Source organism: Abrus precatorius, unplaced genomic scaffold (assembly GCF_003935025.1).
Source record: "Abrus precatorius isolate BTA unplaced genomic scaffold, Abrus_2018 Scaffold11, whole genome shotgun sequence".
Lineage (NCBI taxonomy): Eukaryota > Viridiplantae > Streptophyta > Magnoliopsida > Fabales > Fabaceae > Abrus > Abrus precatorius.
The window spans coordinates 19,310,634-19,330,749 of record NW_020874303.1 but is presented as its reverse complement, the minus strand read 5'-3'; the positions used below and the strand labels follow the sequence as shown (position 1 = coordinate 19,330,749).

At 35.0% G+C, this 20,116-nt stretch overlaps 1 protein-coding gene across 2 annotated transcripts; it reads right to left on the bottom strand.

Annotated features, from left to right (window-relative positions):
* Positions 1 to 93: 93 nt before the first annotated feature.
* LOC113853777 lies at positions 94 to 18,650 on the bottom strand. Of its 2 annotated transcripts, XM_027484381.1 has the most exons (28): positions 18,505 to 18,615; positions 18,142 to 18,405; positions 17,853 to 17,912; positions 17,659 to 17,751; positions 17,138 to 17,366; positions 15,546 to 15,652; positions 15,014 to 15,076; positions 13,589 to 13,689; positions 13,311 to 13,405; positions 13,156 to 13,176; positions 12,689 to 12,784; positions 12,479 to 12,599; positions 12,190 to 12,330; positions 11,880 to 12,070; positions 8,752 to 8,808; positions 8,537 to 8,607; positions 7,510 to 7,611; positions 7,141 to 7,317; positions 6,850 to 7,038; positions 6,339 to 6,580; positions 6,108 to 6,254; positions 5,311 to 5,527; positions 4,958 to 5,086; positions 4,724 to 4,867; positions 1,629 to 1,679; positions 1,372 to 1,551; positions 665 to 724; positions 94 to 529 (listed from the first exon to the last, which is right to left on the bottom strand). In XM_027484381.1, exons 1-28 carry the CDS (start codon positions 18,508 to 18,510, stop codon positions 455 to 457), a joined length of 3,429 nt encoding a protein of 1,142 aa, XP_027340182.1. In that variant the 5' UTR covers positions 18,511 to 18,615; the 3' UTR covers positions 94 to 454. The 2 variants fall into 2 exon arrangements, with proteins under 2 accessions (XP_027340182.1, XP_027340181.1); XM_027484380.1 differs by having other exon boundaries at positions 8,537 to 8,808; positions 18,505 to 18,650.
* Positions 18,651 to 20,116: the final 1,466 nt, after the last annotated feature.

Genomic DNA, 20,116 nt, shown 5'->3' with positions numbered 1-20,116 from the left:
AAGAATGAACAAACACAGTCAAGTAATTCGAATATATTACAACAGCTGTATATAGGAAATTGAAAGCCCTAGGAAGATAAAGGCCGGTTTGAAAAAAAATTAAACTTGATATATTGAACTCCCTATATAGGAACAAACACTCGTTCAAACAATTCGAACACATGATACTTCCAACAGCTGTATATAGGAAATCGAAGCCCCTAGGATAATGAATGACTAGACACTCGCAAGCAATTAGCATGGAAAATGATAATTCGATGGCATACAAATAGACAAATTGGGGACCAAGATACAAGATGTTAGTAAAAAATTTGGAGGAAAACAGCCATAGCATATGACAGGAGCACAGGGAAATTTTGCATGGAAGCAATACTGGAGAGGGGGAAAAAAGCGAAAAAAAAAAAAAGGTCATTTGCAACATGACTTGGAAGTTACAACAGTTTACGTACAGGATTCAAGATTGATTAACATATAAAACAGGGATCAGTCCAGCCATCTTGCCATCCCTGCCAGGGCGTTTCTTCTTCACCTGCAGCAAGAAGTAGGCAATGAACAACTGATTATCCTGTGTACATAACAAAAAATACGGGGAATCCATGCAAATTGTAGTTATATAAATCTCTAGTTCAGAAAGATTCAAATAGATATCTCCTCAAAGACTTACATAAAACCAGCCATCTACTTCATACTCAATCTCAACTTCTTCTCCTGCCGTTAAACTCAACTGCCAGGAAAAAACAAAGAAATTAATTATCTCCATGTTTGCACCTATGATACCGGATAATCAATCCTACTTCTAAATAAGCCATTAACAAAGTGTGGACACACCAGGCCCAAAAGCCTAGTTCAAATAAATATCAAATATGCATCAACATCCCTCACAAAGTAAATCCATCAAAATTAGAATCAATGTTTTTAAAAAAGGGACTAGTCATTGAATAGGTAAAGGTTTATGGTTCATTAGTCTGAATATAGTTGAATTGGTGATAATTAAAAATATATTTTAATACTATGTAATATATTAAACAACAAACTAACATAAAATTAGTAATGTAAATTTTTAAATTAGGATAAAATGAACATATTATAAGTCTTAAGTCTTAAAAGATAAAAGGGAAAAATAATAGTCATCAACTAATAGACCATATACATGTACTATTATTTGTCTCAATAAGTATTTTAGATTAAATAAAAAAATAAGATTAAAAAACTTAGTATTTCTGGCACCAAATCACTTGGTTTTGCACTGATTTTTTTTTAATCAAATTTCTGGATTGCTCAAACCTGCAACCTTGCTTAATTACCAGTTTTCCAGTCAAATCGGACCAGTGTAATGGTTTTTTCATGTATGGTAATTTGAAGTCAACTTACTTCATCATCTCCTCCTGCTGTGAAGTCATAAAGTGCAGTTCCAAATTGAGGATTTCCAGATGAAACTCGTTCGTCATCTTGAGACTCAAAACTTTGTGATCCATTCCCTGCCATGGGGTTCTCAAATGATTCATATCTTTGCATGACAGAGGATGAGTATGGTGGAGGCTCTTCTCTTATCTGAAAATATTGAGATATATTGTCAAAACTAAGATTATAAGAATAAAATGTATCACAAAAAGGCAAAGGGATTTTACCGGAGAACCAAGACCCTCGTATATAGAGGGACCACTACCTCGTGCCTTGTCCTGCCACGGATGATTTAGATTTCCATAAGTAATTTCAAATACAAAAAGAGTTGAAAAGGACTGAGTTATGAATCAATATAAGTGTGATATTACAAAATTCAAGGAAGGTAATTAAATTGAGAACTCATTGATGCAAATTTATCATTAGAGTATTTACAAAATATCTTAGCAGGAAAGATAGAAACAACCTAGTTTTCAACCACAACTCAGACTTGCCTAGAGAACCCCCTATACATATTCAATCACTCCAGGTTAGTAACAAACACCATGGCATCTCTAATGGTGAATCATAGAGATGAGAATACAGTGCAACATCTCCTTTCTTGTCAATTCCTCCAGAAGGGTGTATGAAACTAAAATGTTGATGGGTCTGCAAAGGCTTCCGTCAGGCAAGCAGCATGTGGCAGTATCATCAGAAAATATCATTGCTCTTTTGTAAATGGATTTTATTGCAATTTGGGAATTTGTTCTACTGCAAAAGCTGAACTATGGGGTCTCTTAAATGGCCTCCATATTGCTCAACAACTATCCATCCCAAGACTTGTAGTGGAAATATGGATTCAGAGGTGGCAATTGGTTGTTTGAGGCCCCATGTCCTTCAGCTCACCATTGTTTCAATTTGACTAGTGAGATCTGTTCCTCCAATAAAATGACTGGGTTCTTATTTTGAAGCACACCTATAGAGAATCCTAGAATTTCCTCCATCCATGTCACTTTATTATGTACTCTGAGCATTCCTTTCTCTCCCTCCGGTTTACTCTGATTTGGTTTGAACTCTTGTGCTATGATCCATTTTGGCTTTCATTTCGGTGTTTGAATTGTTTAGCTACTACTTGTCCCTGCTAGTTTGGTTTGGCTCGATTTGTGGTTCCCATAGTTAAAATCGAACCACAATTCTTATTTATTCTCCTATTTTCTCTATTCCCGTGTACATGAATAAAAATTATATTTAGGAAGATTCTTGAATTCTTGATAAAGGAAGATTTAAGTATATGATTATATATACTTTGAAACTTATATGGCTAAATAGTGTAGAAGAAGGCATGTCAGTTTGATAGCTAGAATATAAAGTATTTCTTATGACTCTCTTTGCTGCTTCTGGACTCATTTGGTGACCCAAAGTCATCCTCTTCTTGTTAACAGCCTCAGTTTTAAAAAAAATTCAATTTTTTGGATCTCCTAAATTTTCTGCTGTTTGAAGCTTCCAAATGTTGTTTGGATAGGCCTTCCTATTCTTGATTGCCTAGCGAGGAATTTCCATCAGGCTAATGACTGGATTCCAGGCATGTTTGATGGAGCTCACTATATTTTATAAACTTCAGCCCAAGTAAGAGTACTAGAATATCTATAAAATATCTTAAGGGAGAAAATGATGTACAATAAATTAGGGCATTTTACGTCATTCAAGGATGATCGTATTGCAATCTCCCCCCTCATTTATCATATCAAGCATAATGCACCCTAAAATGTCAATGAGTTGTTACTCTATAGTTGGTCCATTTTATTAGTAATAAAAAAGGGGTCACATCAACATAGCAATATGGAGTCTTAATAAAATTAAAAGCCAAGAAATGTGTCAATGAATTTTGCTCTTTCAAAAACTCTTGAAGTGGCTAAAATCTACAAGCCGAGTATTCATGTCAATTCCATATTTTCATCTGTAGGAGGTGACACAAACATTTTAGTGCTCTTGAAGCTTCTGATATTGTCTTCAAATAATTGAAAAAGAAAATCTTGTGAAACCAACGGATAATCCACTGTGGTTCATGATGCAATATGTTGGGTCTAAGCCAAATGGACCCCCATTAAAGACATATCAAAGGAGGGGTAAAAAGGGAAAGTTGAGCAAGAAGGCCATTAGGCCAAATTCTAATAGTCTAACAAATTAGCATACGTGGAAAAAAAGGGGGAGGAGAGAGGCAGCTGAGGAGAGGGGATATATGGAGGCTGGATAGAGGGCAGAGGCGGAGATTATCAAGGAGGTTATTCAGGGTGGCTACTGCCATAGGAGGAATCTCATTCTTTAGCAGCTAGTTTCCTTTCTGCTATCTATTTCTATTTGTACTACCAAGGTTATTCCCTGCGTTTGTTCTTTATATTCTATAGTACAATAAGTTCCTATCACAATATTATGTGATGCAATATTTAAGGGAGTTATTGGAAAAGGAACAACATATCCTACAGAAGTTCACAAGGATATATAGGCCAAATCAGTGAGCTGTATGTAACCTCACCATTTCTGACCAGCGGGAATGAATCTTAGTTCATAAAGGTGCACTTAAAACAGTTAAGTTAGTAACACATGGGCAAGGCAACAAGAAGGTAACCAAACTATTTAATATGGAAATATTTCTTTGATAAAGGACTTTTTTTACCAAAAGACATTTTTCTATTAAAAGTCATGTGCACAACTGAGCGTCTACCCTTGATTCCATTAAAACTAACTATTAAATTGAAAAGAAATATTACAATATATTGCATTAAATTGAGGTGTGCTATGCTTAAGTTGACATATGAGGGTGAAAGTGCAGCTAGAGTAATATTTTAGGGTAGTGAAGTGCTTTTCACTCCAAACTATGTCATTTGACCCTCCCATGATACCTTGTATCTTACCCACCAGCAACAACGTGAAGAGAGTCCGATTCAGAAAAGATGACAATTACCAGTTCCAAAAGACCTATAAATAAGATCCAAAGACCAATTGCCTACACACAAACATTGATTCCACAATTCTAATGGTGGAAATCCATTTCTAAACGGTTTTCACATATAAAAAGTACACTTCCCCTAGTACCAACCTGATTTCAGAATATTTTGCCATGTTTGTAATCTCTTATCCAGGGGCATTGTAAGTTATCTTTCTAAGACTTGACCATTGAATCCCCATATTAAATCAGAATGCTATGAATTAAACTAGTACTATTAAGACTTAAAAAAATAACAAAAAAATATCAAATATAAAAGGATCAAATAGGATCAATTAAGAAGCATGGTACATGCTGCAATACATATTGATTATTAATCATAATGTTTGGTATTGGTACCGTAGTTTGTGATGATCCATATGCGGATGGCCGTGAACTAAACAGTGAAGGGTAGCTCATTCCACCAAAGTGGGATGATATTGAGGTTTCAACAGATCCTGTTGAATCTGGAGATGATGATCCCAAAGACTTCGCATCATCTTCCTGTTATCACAAGGAATGGATTTAAGTGATGCAAACTGTAAAAGAAGACCCAACGAATCGTATGTAAAAAGGATCTCGCTTAATCCTTACCTCTAGTTCAGAAGATTCTAGAAGTGTTTTAGCCCACATATCATCATAGCTAACTGAAGGCCTGGAGATCATATTCTCTTCATCAACTTCTGGGGCATCTGTTCCAGCTCCTGCCAGAAATTCATTTACCTAATGCCCAAGAAAAAAGCACTTTCAGTTTTTAAGTCAACTTGGTTTCAACTCATAAGTAACATATATATATATATATATACACACACACACACACAGAGAGAGAGAGAAGGGAATATACTTCGCTACCACGTAAGTATTAATAAATAAATTAATGTTCCATCATGAAATTTAAGAGAAGGAAAACAGAAAAGATAAAAAGCAATAAATTGACCAATTTATACCCTATTCATTGCTGGTGCATTGTTTCCCCATAAACCATCATCACCAAGGTTTGCTGCCCAAGCATTTACTAGGTCATCGTCAAGTGTATCAGGCTCAGCAGGTGGTGGTTGGGATTCATAGACAAGGTCAGAGATACCAGTGGCAACAGCTGGATCGCTCAAACCAGTAGATGCACTGATATTGTGGCGCGTACGATAGATGTCAATGAGTTTAGCACTGTCGCAAAATTTAGAGGAAAATCATAGTTAAAGAGTAACATTAATAACACAAAACACAAATAAATGTTTTATGGTTTAAGAAAAATGTGATGATTAAATTATAAAAGGAAACTATATAGATGTTTCATCCGTACTATCACTACTAAAGAAAGGAAGGATTTCTGGTTCAATGTCCACTCCTAAAAACCAAAATAGCATCGGCCTTCACTTTTATCTCCCCTTTTAGCAAAATATATTTTTGCTAAAAATATAGCAATGATATGTATTATAAATAAATATTTTATAGAGAAACATGTTTATATTCATCCTCTGTAATCTTTGATTTCAATTCAATAAACATACCTGTTTTGTCTCTCAGTGTGTGTGCATTGTTTGTTCTATGTAGTTGATACCAGTTTGTATCAAGATATAATTAGATTTATTCCCTCATTAGGACTGATTAGTAAAGGTTTCCTTATTTGTAGTTATCAGGCCTGATTTGATGTCCATAATCAAAGTGTAGCGTTTATGATCAAAGCTGTAAACATAATGATCCTTGTTGTACTCTCTGACTTATTTATACTTCATATTTCAAGTACCTTATTGGGCCCAACGGTAGATACTTTGTTCTTGGAACATAACAAAACAACGAAACAAGGTCTAGCAGCCTTTCATGGGTTTCATATAGTTTCTTCAGTTCATCATCAGTCCATTCTTTCTTAGCATTGTCATGATTGCGTATTTCCCTATACATGAGCAGAAGTTCATGAGCATTAGTAATCAGGATGATCAAATTAGAAGTGAGCACAAAATTAGGATCTAGCTCTCACTTGATTAAATCATCTTGTGCTCTATACATCTCATCCAGAACCTTAATCATAGGACTTAATAAAACTCCAAGGCCTGTACCACTTGCTCCTTGATCTTCACCATTACTAAGATGCATATCTGAGTACTGTGACTGCAGACCACCTTGCGACAAAGTGTGCAGAAACTCATAAATCTGTAACCTGAAAGGTTCCCCTGATCTAATTGCCATCGTTGTAAGAGCCTGAGCAGCAATAATTCGAATCTGTGTGTTCATTTAAGAGAGAATATTTAGGTTAAACAGCAAGAACAAATAATCATATGGCAAAAGTATGCGCTAATACAGATACCCAGAGGTTGAATCAGACAAAAACTTCAGGGAGGCTAACACACACTAAAGTATAATAATAAAGCATATAATTGTTTTTGTTCCTGTAGTGTAATATAATATCACTTGACAAATCACTTCAAACTTTGAGATGGGGGTAATAAACAGGTAAAGATAGGGAAACCACTCAAATGGGTGATATATACCTCCCAGCTGCCATTGAATGCACACCTCTGGAGCCTAGTCAAGGCACCAGCTAAAGTAGGATTACGAGAACTAGCAGCAGCTACCATTTTATCAGCATCTAACATCATCAATGCAGTACCAGGAGGGGTAGCAGATTCCCAAGCATATTCAGAAGCAGCATAATTTGCGTTTTCTCCAAGAAACCATACCTAAAAGCATAAGTTGTCATTAAAAAGAGACACTTAATTCAACAATTTATTGGGTTGCAGAAGCCAAAGAACAAGGTCTTCTGAATAATTAACAAAGCTTACTGCTGCTTGGACTAGTCTTTGTAATGCAAGAGCAGACTTTGGGTCAGATGCAGACACCCTGTCCACTGAAGTAAAACCAAGCATTGAGCCTGGTTGTGGAGGTGGTAGATCAAGAACAATTGTGACTGCTTCTAAAGCTTTATGTTTCCCATCAGGACCAGCTCCAACAAGACAAGTCTGAAAACAGACTATTCACTTAGCCAATCACTCATTTAAGTCAATATCACCAATGAAACTCAAAATTGATCAAGTGAACAGGGTATCTATGTGCATACACATCTAAGTAATATTTGACCACTCCATTGTAAGAAAAATGGATACCAAACTCAACAATTTAAAAAAGCTATCAAGGTACTCGTACAAACTTACCTTCCAAAGCAGTTGTAACACATCAGCATCAACCTTTCCTGGAACTTTAGTAGCGAATATTCTTGCAATTTGAAGAAGAGTAACAGCCATATCAGGAGAAGCCTTCAAAGCAAAATTGAAATAATTATTAAGCAAACTTATGCTTTCCATTAATACAAAAATAAACATTTACCCATTGCTTGCATGAAGTTATACAAAATTTTTAAGGCAGACTGATAATAAGATATTGGTATGTCTCTTCGGCAAAACAAACTTTTAAAAATCTCATTGACATTCAAGCTCATGCCCGCTCATTTAAAACATCCATAGTTGTTATTTCCTTATTCCAGTGCATGGAAAAAGATTGCAGACACAATAATGTTTGAACATAATTCAACAAATAATAACTTCACCAAATAAAATATACTAATAAGGCATTGAAAGAAAAAAAAAATGTTTGATATAAAACCATTCATAATTCTTTCATCTAAGAACTTAGTGCTTGTTTGGTTTTATGTTAGTATTCTTGTAATCAATTTTCAATTTAAAATAAACAATGATATTTTAATCACAGAATCCAACGTACATTGGACTGCAGCAATTATTTTTCACTTTGAATGGAACTCATTCCTCACTGGGTACAAACAGACACTTAAGCTTTTACGGAAGTTGGTCTTTGAGATAATATCAGAGCCCCTAGGGCCAAGTGGTCAAGAGTTCAATCCTGCTGCCCCATTTTTCAAAAAATAAGTTGAATTACAGCAAAAAGTAGGGCAGCCTACACATTGTCCATGCTTCAAGTCCAAAGGCTCCCACGCAAAGGGGTCATGTAGGTAATGTATATAACCATCCAAAGACATTCACTTAGCAACTTGAGCTTGTTAGAGAGTTAGTGTTTGACAGCCAGCAAATCAATCTAAATTATTAGCAAAAATATTGCTAAATTCAACCATATTGATCGCTAATCCTACAGGTAATGCTTTGTGGAGAAAATTCATTCAAGTGTGCAAAACACTGATATATCATTCATACGAGAAAGTCCATTTACCTTAAAACGAGCATGCAAAGTGAGTAGTACATCATTCAATAATGCTGCTGGCCAAGCTGGATCAGAAAGTTCTGATGCAATAATAGATTCTAGTTCATCAAATGAGTCAATTGGACCTTGCATCCAGATTAATGCCTTGATCACCATGGCTCGTACATAAACACATTCACAGGCAACTGTTGTCCGTACCACTTCCATTAATGAAGCCAGCATACCCGCAATGGTATCTCTGCCAGCAGTACCATTAGATACTGAAGAAGTTCTTCGGATGCCTACATCAAAGTATCAATTAAGTATATAATAAGATAGTAGTTAAACACACATGGTTAGACAACCCATTCATCTGCTTTGTGCATCACCCAGATAATTAATTAACACTACAGATTTATATGCATGCAAAAAGATGCCAAAATAAATGAGATCATCGGTACAAATCACAAGGTTACAAAAGTATTGGAGAAAAAAACTACAACCAAAAAAAGGAATTAAATGTTTCAACATAATCATGTGAATGAGGAGATCCCTAGTAGATTAGATTTACATGAAGTAACTAAAGCATAAAACCATTGAAGAAAGACTCGTTACTTAGTAATTAAAATCACACATTGTATATGTGTCTTGCAGTAAAATGCAGCAATTGTTATAATCAGAAATATCCACTAGATCATAGAAACCTCCTGTAAACTTACAATATATATGACATTATGCAGACAATTTTTAAAAGTTTTTAGAGAATGATACTGCCAAAGACCAATACTATATTTGTGTGTGATGTAAGTATTGAGTTGTATTTGTGCTTGTTTTACAAGGTATGTAGCAATTAGTTACAGAGTAGGTAGTTAAAAAGTACTTATATAATTAGTTAGGTGGTTATAGTTGGAAGTTGGAAGGCAGGGAAATGCAGTCTGAATTGTTAGCATTTCAGAATAAAGTACTTAGTTGTGAAAGGGGAAATCCTTCAAGTAGAGATCGTTTACTAGATAAACCACAGTTAGTGGAATAATTTGCTAGTTAAGTAGTTAGTTAGTTACAATTAGTAGTTAATGAGTTTGTCACAATTAGTGAAGGATATTACAAGTATAAATAAAATAAAACAGGAAAGAGATTGTGTAGTCATTTGTGAGTGAATTGGGGGCTTTGGGCATTGGGAGGTACAAACGTGGAAGTTCTGCAGTGTAAATCTATGTAATTGGGTTTATTCCTATTTCTTCTTAATAAGATACAAAGTTTCTATCAACTGGTGTGGTGTCAAAGATTCAACCTTGGAGCCACAGGTAGTGTATATTTGTTTAAGTGTTGTTTCAGAGTCCAGCAAAAATAAAGCAGCACATTCTTGACATTATGAAGAAATGTGATAACAGATTGTAAGTTTCAGAGGAGAATCCCAGTTTTTCAAGATGAGGCATATGGATGGTTGATTCACCTCAAGCAGCACTTCAACATGAAAGTAATAAAGGAAGGGAGGCTTCAATTGGCTGCAGAAGCACTAGACGGATGTGCCTACCATTGGTATTAAAAGTGGGAGGCTAATAATCCTAAAGCAACATCTGGAATATTTCCAAAGGGCAGTGCTCAAGCAGTCCCAGCCTGAGTATGACTCAGATCTGCCAGTTTGGATCCAAGATATTCTTGCTTGCAAGAAAACAGAACAGAACTGACAGCCCAAGGGCAAGAAACAAGAACAAGAAAGCTACAAGAATTGGGAGAAACCCAAATAAAAGCAACACAACAACATTTGAGGCAGTACTAGAAAATAGAAGCAAAATTAAGTTCTTGAGATCAAGAAACAGGGTGGCAGAGAAGAAGCAATTTACAAGGAGATGAAACCAATAAGAGAAATAAATATAGCAATGGCAGAGGATGAACTGAAAACAGAATCAGATGAGCATACAGCACCAAAAACAAAGAACCCAGTGGTTAAGGACTTAAGGTGTATGCAGACAATACTATCATAGAAGAGATTGTCAAAAAAGATGGTGATACATATTTGGTTGAGTTGATGATGAAAAATGAAGAATGAAGTTCCCTGCAACGGCTAGAAAAATTTGGATTTAGCCGTCAACCCATCCCCACCAGCAGACAGGGGTGCTCACACTGCGGCCAAGATCACTTCAGGAACAGGGACAAAAGGGAAGGTGGTTGCAATCTTACAACTCCAGATCAACAGCAGAGTTCATGAGCTGTTTGGAAGCAAGGGAAAAATTGGAATTACAAGAAATACTTCAGATTTTTTACTTTAATGGGCCTAGCACAGATGTATTGGATTTGTGATGGAACGTTGAGGTATCACTTAACATGCTTCAACGGGAGTCTAGGCTCTAGCTGTGCCAATCTTTTGGGCAAGATTGAAATTTGATCAATTTCTCGACCAAATAGACCAAATTCAATAGAAGGAGTTTAATGATAATAAGCTTTTACCATTTGTTGTAGTGCAATTCTCAATGGGACCTTGGGTTTTCAATACACTTACAGAGGTAATGATGCTCTGTTTTTGGGCTAGAAATCCAACATAAAACAGAGCATTGTAAAAGATTGGAGGTGCCCAGTTGTTTGGGTTTGACCCAGAAGACTGTCTAAACTTGTGTATTATATTAGTTTTAGGACCACTTGGCCTATGAGACTATGGTGCGGCAATCAAACTGCAGCTAATTGTATCTAACCTTGTTTTTCATGAAAACACACACATGTTGAACTGGACTTCCTTTGTCAAACTTCAACAAGAATTCATTTTGACCAACCATGAGTGGACCCAGAGAACTAGGAGATGTTGTCACAGAAGACTTTAAGAAGATTAACCTCTAATTTTCCACAAGAAAAGGAGTGTTACAGAAAAATCTTGTGTGTTAAAAAGCATTAAACATAGACTGTAAGCACTAAACCTAGCTTATTACTACAAATACAGATACAAGCCAGCCTAATCAAGTAAGTGAATCCATTATACAAGAATATTCCAACTCGATGTCTTTCTTTTTACAAAAGTAAAACCTAGTGATTATAACATCATCAAAAACCTCAAAATGCAATCCAATTAGAATAAATTAACCAAAGGAACAACAAAAGAAACCAAAAGGAAAAGATCATGAAGATAATAGCATATAAGAACCTAGGAAATATATTATGATTTTCAAGGATCGACTGTCCTAAAAGTTTAAGTGGTTTAGTGAAGGCCCAAGACTTGTTTTATATCTCTTAACAGTGATATTTAATACATAACAAGCCAACAGCCTTTGTAACTATCTATATCTATATCTAATTATCTATAATAATAAAAGACCAAAAAAATGGTTTACAAGGTTATGCATTATGCAAGCAGGCACCATTAAACAAATAAAATAAACATTACTTTCAGGATGTGTACTTTCATCTGAATCATTATAATCAGAAGCCTCAGCAAATGTATTGACATGTGCTCCTTCATCAACATCCTGTATGCCCAAAGCAAAGGCAGCAGCCCGACTTTTCCCCATCTCCTGTACAACTCTAGCTGCTGCATGAAGCACAGGTCTAGAAAAGCTACGGAAAGAACTCTCTAACCTGAAGAGCAATAAAGATTACAGACAATGTGCATTGCAATTAAACCATTCCTAAACGACTAGATAATTCAAGAGAACAAAATAAAAATCCAAGCAGAAATACACAAATTAGATTTGAACCTTCTCATTACAAGTTTTATGAGAGGCTGAGGACGTTTCATCTTCTGCGATTTATCTTTAGAACTTTCCTTTGATGATGCATCAGGTAATTTGAGAATTTCCCTGGTCAAACGATACCACCCAGCGGCACGCTCTTCAGTCCTAATACATGGGAACATAATAAGATTACATCCCATCCAATCACAAGACAGAAGGTTGACATAGTAACTTGCACAGAATTTATATAACCTAGCCAATCAAAGATAAAACATGGTTACATAGGAGGGCATATAGAAACTACTATTATCACCTCTCAGTGTTATCATATTTTCCAAGTACACATAAAATTGCCTCAAAACAGACTCTTTCACTGGGATCCAACAGAAGTTGATAGAGCACTGAATTGAACTGAGATCTAATCTCCGGTCTCTCTGTACAAGGAAATAAAACAGAAATTTAGTCATAGCAAACTTCCGAAGGACCAATTTTCATTATAAGACCAGTTTTTTAATATGCCAACCATCTAAAGCTCTAGCTCTTGATATTGTGCAGCATAACCTTGCAAGAGAAACTCTAGCAAGGACATCGTGCAAATGGAGAACATCTTGTAAAGCCCCTGCACATACACAAAAAAAATCATTACCGAACTATCAAATTGTGGTGGAACAACATAGAGATAGTAATTAAAACCCACAAAGCCTTATTTTTTACTATGGAAACAAGAGGTTATAGCAGAATAAGTCAGTAATTAAATACACAAATTTTACGCATATATTTTGATTATGGTTTATTAACACCTAAAGTAAAGTGGAGTACCCTTCCATGTAAACCCAAAAAGAAAATGTTCAGTAATATAAGTGCTTTGACATATTTTACTGACAGGAAACCTTTAAATACTGGGTTTTACTGAATAAAGAAGACATCACATTTCAAACAAACTAAAAGAAAGGAAGGAAGCAAGAGATGATGAAGATCCAATAAGCACACCTCCAGGCTGCACGTGCTTTCCTGTATAAGAACATCCAAGAAGCATTAGATTTAGGGGAGTATACTTTGGAGAAATTTGTTTCTGACATTAAAGTATGAATATGCAAGGAAACACCATTTCAATGGAAAATTATTATGAAGAGGTACACTATTACCTAAGGCCATTGCAACAGCATAAGGGTCCCTTGTAGCTATCTCAGAAACAATTGCGAGTGCATGCCTCACAGCTACCGGATCAGCATATGAAATCCTGATGTCAACTCAGTTTAGCTTTGAGAACTATAGACCAGAAACAACAGAAGAATGCAAAAGCTAATAATAAACTGTGCAGAGCTAATAAATGAATGAAAAGCAAGAAGCAAAAACTTGTTTAAACAAAGAGAGGCCAGTAACTATCTTGTTAATCTATGCTCTGGTTCTAAGAGCAACTTACCCTTGTACAGCGTAATGCAGAAATGCTGGATTTCCAGGATCCAGAGGGAGTCTTCTCAGAGCACTCAAGGCGGCGTATTGTAGATTGCTTCGGATGATAGACTACATGATCAAGCATATAACTTGTTAGAGATGTCACACAAAACCATTCATATGTCTTCACCAAATAGCTGAACCTTTTGGGATTGTTGGTTAATGAGTCATGACACGGAATCAAAGCCTCTATGATCAAGAGATCTAGTGTCCAATCCTTGCTACCCAATTTTTTCTAATAAAAAGTTGAATTTCAACACTAGGTAGGTGAGCCTATGCATTATCCACTCTTGAAGCCCAACAGTTTGTTGCATGAGGGGGCATGTTAGAGATGCAATATAAAATAATTCATGTGTTCACCTAATAGCTCAAGCTTTTAAGGTTGTTGGTTTGTGACAAAACATAAATAGGACCTATTGACTGAATAAAAAGATTCATATTTCTATTTGACTACTAAAAATTTGGCATAAAATTAGCAAATTATAATGAACCTAGATAGGAAATCATAAGTACTGATCTACAACAGGGAATCATTCTAGAAAGAAAATCAAACACCAGAAAAGATCAACTCTAAAAGGTAAATTAGCCCTTTTAAGATGGTGATTCAAATGCAGCATTCTCAGTACCAAGCTATCAAGAATTTTTGGGCAACTGTGTTTCCGCCTTCTAGCAAGATTGTTTTCAGTTATAGATTTTAGACAGCCATATGAATATTTGAGCAAGAAAATCCCCAAAGAATCAATTAGTGAGAAGCCAAAAGGAAGCTAAGAAAACAACTATACAGAAAAATATTTAACTGTAAGAATCTTTGGTCAAAAGCTCTAGCATTACACTATGATTAAAACAGAAGGTATTCAAAGATACAGATCTATGCTAGACGATTGAGTGAATCTCTCCACGTTGAACCTCTATTTTATCCCCTTCTCATACTGCTGGACATTGATGGCTCTCAAATTTAATCTTATGAGAATTTGTCATTTGATTTTGGAAAGTCTTTTTTCTTTGATCTTTTTCCCCCTTGATTGGCTTTCTACTGTACATCATCTCCTTTTTAGAGTAGTTACATATATTTAGAAATTTTTATGTACTACAGACAGAAGCATCTATATATTTATTATAAAATGAAATATAAAGAAACATACAATTTAAATATCTGCTGTTTTCTTCGTATAAAAAAATATTATACTATCAGAAAGAAGGAGAGGCATGAAAGAGTTATTATTATAATAGCTTGCTCTCACTACATCTTTAAGATCCTAGAACTTTGTAGCACTTTGAATGGCAAGAGGAAACAGTTTCATAAAATAATTAAAAAGATTCACTTTAAGTTAAATTAAAAAAAAAAACATATATATCATGATATACGAAGAATGGTACAAAAAAATGGCCTTACTTCTTTATCACCACCTTTAGCCCCAAGTAAGCCTTTTTTTCGCTTTTGCTGAGCATCACCAACCTGAAAATTGTTAATGGAAGAAAAAGTGAAGAAAGCTCAAGTCCTGTAATTTCCAAACTTTTTCTGATAAAGAAAGAACCTTTTTATACCAAAAATTGAGAGAAAAGGAAAACAACTCCAAAGAAAAAGACTAAATTGAAAAGGCAGTAGATACAAAATGAAACTTAAATGATGAAGCTCTTCAATCCCTTTGTATGTCAGGCAATAGAACTCTTTTGAACACCATGCATTAACACCATTAATAAGATTATGAAATTGTTTTTTCCCCAAATCATTAGAATGACAAAGATTTTCCTCTAAGGATACATGCATGTAAGTCCAAGCTCTGAGGGTATACTAAGATTCATAAAACACATCAATAGTTCTAAACAACTTATTCTAGATAGAGGTGATAACAGGAATAAATAAAAATATATGGGTAAACGGTGACATCTTATATATATAATTAAGATAACAGAAAAGCACAAACCTTCTCTAGGATGCCAAATACAATTTCATACAATATGGATGAAACATCAGAGTTGGTTGAAGGAGCATATGTAAGTGCCTTCAATGATTGCAATCTTCGAGCATGAACTTCAGAACATAAGTTGAATAGAAATCAAGACATTATCAAAAAATGAAAAATGATGGCATACTTCCACAACTAAAACTCATGCATTGTTTTAACAATATGACCAATTTAATTTTCAAACAGGCTCAACGCATGTTTACCAAAAAAATTCATGCTATTTGCATAATTCTGATGATTTGATCTAGAGATTTAGATAATCATATTAACTCTAGATGTCATGTCCCGTTGTACTATATTAATTCATGTTCAAAGACAATATTGCTACAACAACATTTACATGGAGATTCAAATTATAAACTACTGATTGTACTTGCACCAATTACAACTAAGGAAGATTCAATAAAAGTTTTTCTAGTCAAATAAAAGGAATACAAGAAATATACTGCTTGTGATAAACTATAATTTCCAATAAATACAATTGTTGAATGCAAATTATATTTCATTAAACAATTACATAACAGAAAACTTATTTGAGACTCTTATACTTTTCCTCCTTTGGCTTCTGATAGAGTTTTAATTTTTGCCCAAAAAAGGATGCCCCAATTCAAAAGCCATATTGAGGATAGCTAGACGCCCCAGTTAATAAAAGGGCGCATCAATCCTGCCATTTTAGTGCCCATGTCCAGTTTTATTAGTCAGAGCATAACCACATCCAACTTGTTTATTGTTGTTTCTTTATATTCAGACATTTCCTTCTGAATGGAATACTCCATTTCTCTGTGTTGAGATTCTATCTAGATTATGTGAGATCGGAGCTGAAATTTGGTTCTGGATATGATTGATATAAGCTGAGATTATGTTGATTGCTGGCAATATTTCCTTTAATTATATCTGTACATAATCAAGGTAATTAAGCTACAGAATTTCCTTGATCATGTTTGATTTTTCCCTAATTTTTGGAACTCTACAGTACAATGTATCTAAATATCTATACAGTTGAAAAGCCAAGGATCTGACTCTCAAGTAAGTTTTCCTTCAATTCTATGTCTTGGATCTCAGTCTCAATTCTCTAAACGTCCCTTCTTCTAATGTAACAATTTCACCTAATGCTTGTCTCCATAAACAATTTATCCAAAACTCTACACAGCCTTGAACTTTGTAATTTCTCATCTCTCCTAACGTTGGCTACCTTCAAAGATGTCTTGTATGTAAAGGACAATAGATAAGCCAAAACAAATGCCCTTGCCTTGTCACCAAACAGCTTAAAATGTAAAATATATGCCAAAGCTTGTTGGGTCAAAATTCTTAACATCTGGAAAATCCATTTACAAACTTAATACAATGAACAAGGAATTCATCCAGTCCACGTGAGTTCTAAGGAATTTGTTATATAAAATAAAACTCAAATTAAAAGCCCAAGAGAAACTATAGCTCACTCTCAAATCAAGGTAAAACACATAAGCCCATGCACAAATACACATGCAAGAAAGCAACCTTATGCTTGAAGGGATTGAAACCATAAAAAACAAAAACAAGTAATGACTCACATTCAGTCTCAGCATTTTTGGATGCTGCAGTAAGCTGCTCTACTATTCGTGGCACAACATCAGCCCGAGTAACACCTCCAACTGCATCAATGTCAGCCAGAGCATCCCAGTTGGGGGTGGGTATCCCACCACCTGTGCTCAAGCCTTGAGGACCAGTGTCAGACAAAATTCTGGCCAGGTAGTAATAGACATATCGTAGGACACTTCTATCTTCACACTGCTGATTAAGCTACAGAACAGAGACAAAGATACATGATTTTCCCAACAGATTAAGCAATGGTAGACAAATTCCATAAGGAAAATGCAGTCTGACATATTATTGTACATGAGTTCAGCAGTTGGCCCATCCGTTAAAAAAATTGCCACAAGTATGCCATAGGCATACAAAGACGTGCCTAGGAGCTAAAGAGGTATTAATGTAATAAGTCAAAAGAATAACACAAACTACGAAATCAGGGGAATAAAGAAGACCAGAAACAACTTATAAGAAAGTATTCAAGTTCAAGGGAATTGGGGCATACCATGAGAAGAGAGGGAGCCAATGAAGGATCCACGGAATTATACACTGCAAGTTTTGGAAACACATGATGCACTAATTGCCGCTGGGAACTTTTCTGAAACCACGTTACCGTCGAAAACAAAACATGAGAGAGTTTCCACTCACCTTTCCAACAACAAATCCACATAATCTCGCAAAGAAAGTTTCGACACTCACCTGATCAGAAGTGGCAGCTAGTTCGTGAATACTTCTCGCGAGCTGTGAATACGAAACTGGCTGCAAAGCCAAACATACACGAAGATCAAACGCACAGAATTATGCACTATCAATACTAAACAACAAGTCTCGTATGAGTCATATCGCATCAACTAAACTCCGTTTGACAAAAACACAAGAGTTTCAAGCACGTGATCAAAAACCTATACGTTGAACTAAAAACTAACTGATCCACGATGCAGAACGAATTAACCATCAAGTTCTCGCAGAAGAGAAGAAATTGCGGTACCTTTTTCTTTTGCTTCTGCGGCATGATATTGGCCCTAACTGGATGTAAAGCAGCTTTAGCAGCAGAAATGGTATCGTTCTGGATCTGCATCAAAGTGGCTCTCTTCGATTTCTTCTCCGTAGCGGGCTTCCCTAACGCAGAAGGCAGAACTGCCGGTGGCGGTGCCGCCGGAGATGGAGCCGCAGCACTGGACGCCGACGATGAAGTTGGCGCCGGTGTTGGGTCCGCCGTTATCAGATCCATCAACGTGGTTCCCGACGAGTCCTGAACAAAATGGAAGTTAAGAAGGTGAAGGTTGGAGTTCGAATTTGGAATGAAATGTGATGCACACTGTGAAGAACTAAGGGCGTTGAGAAGAATTACCGCCATTTCTTTTGTTGTGATCGAACGATCCCCTTTTGCACTCTTCTCTGTATCCGCTACGCTACTTCGTCACCGCGGGGTGGCCAACCGTGCAAATTTGGACTAGTTCCGCCATCATTTTATTCCCCCTTAAAAAAAATTGGTACCCTTTGGGAATTTTCTTTTCGGTTTTTAAATATTAATTAATATGCCTTACGAATATTTGAAAATACTAAAAAGGTGAAGATTTATCTTGTTTTGATAAATTGAAAAATCGATTTCATGATTTTATTAGTTACTTATTTATGTTGTCTAAATTTGCAATGTTTTTGAAATGGAAAATGTTAATGTGTTTCTAACTTGTACAGTTATAAAAGTACAGTAGTTGATGTTCAAGCATTCCTGAAGATGAGTGGATGGTATATGCATGTGAGGTTGTATTTAGGTATTTGTAGGCTTGATTATGTTGCAATATATTTTTTAAAATGTAATTTGAACATGTAAAAAGAAAAAAAAATCATTTTTATTTATGTCATCTAGATATTATAAAATCTTATTAAATTAAATTTAAAGTAAACAAGATTTATTTAATATATATATATATATATATAACTAAATGGAGAATGATCTTTTTATATCGGTATAAGTCTAAAAACTCTTACACCCAATATGAGCTTTTTATTTAATTTAAATCTAATAGGTTATAATTTATTACTTCACTGGCCATTAGATTTAAGTTAAATAAAACGCTCAGATTGAGTGTAATAATTTTTAGACTTATATTAGTGTAAAGAGATTCTACCCTTAACTAAATATATTAACTAAAAAATTATCTTTTATAGAGATAGTGTTTGTAACACTTTTTTGAATTTAGATCTCTTCTTGTTATATTAAGAATTAAACATTTAGTTTTATTTTTATTTAAATAAAAAAATGACAAAAAAAAATTTATGTAAAATTAATTAATTTTTATACACTTGAAAAAAAGGAAATTGGGTGGGAGAAGAGGAAACTGAGGGTGGGTAAAGACGAGGTGATATAGGGTATAGGGGTGGTAATAGAAGGAAATAAAGGTAGCAGAGTTAGGTATAAAAAAAAAAAAAGAAACATGAGTGTAAGGTGAAGTAAGGTGAGAGTGAGAAGAGGAAAAAAGGAGTTGTGTGAAAAGAAGAAAGAAGTTAAGTATAAGGTGAGAGAAAGAAAATAATCAAGCATGAAAGGAGAAAAGAAGTTAAATATGAAGGTTAAAGAGATAATGTTAAGTATGTGGGAGAAAGAGAAGAGAAAATTGTCAATGCAAAATTTGCTTAAACAAAAAAAAATCACTTAAGCTATTTTTTGTTAGTAAGATTTATGGTTTCTTTATTGTAGGAGCAGTTGTGTCTTCAAATTGGTCTATCATGTTATTAGGAGATAGTGGGTTGTAAATGTTGGTAGTTTATTTTTTTCAGTTTTTCTATTCATATGTAAGATTATATATTGGCCAAATTCGTTCTTTTGAAATAACAGTGTTCCTTCTTTCAACTCCTTTATCTTTTACATAAGTTCTGTTAGTTTTCAACATCTGGTATCAGAGCCCCACCATGGGGCCTGATTAAAAGTAGAAGCATCAGTCTTCTAAGTGTGAAAAACT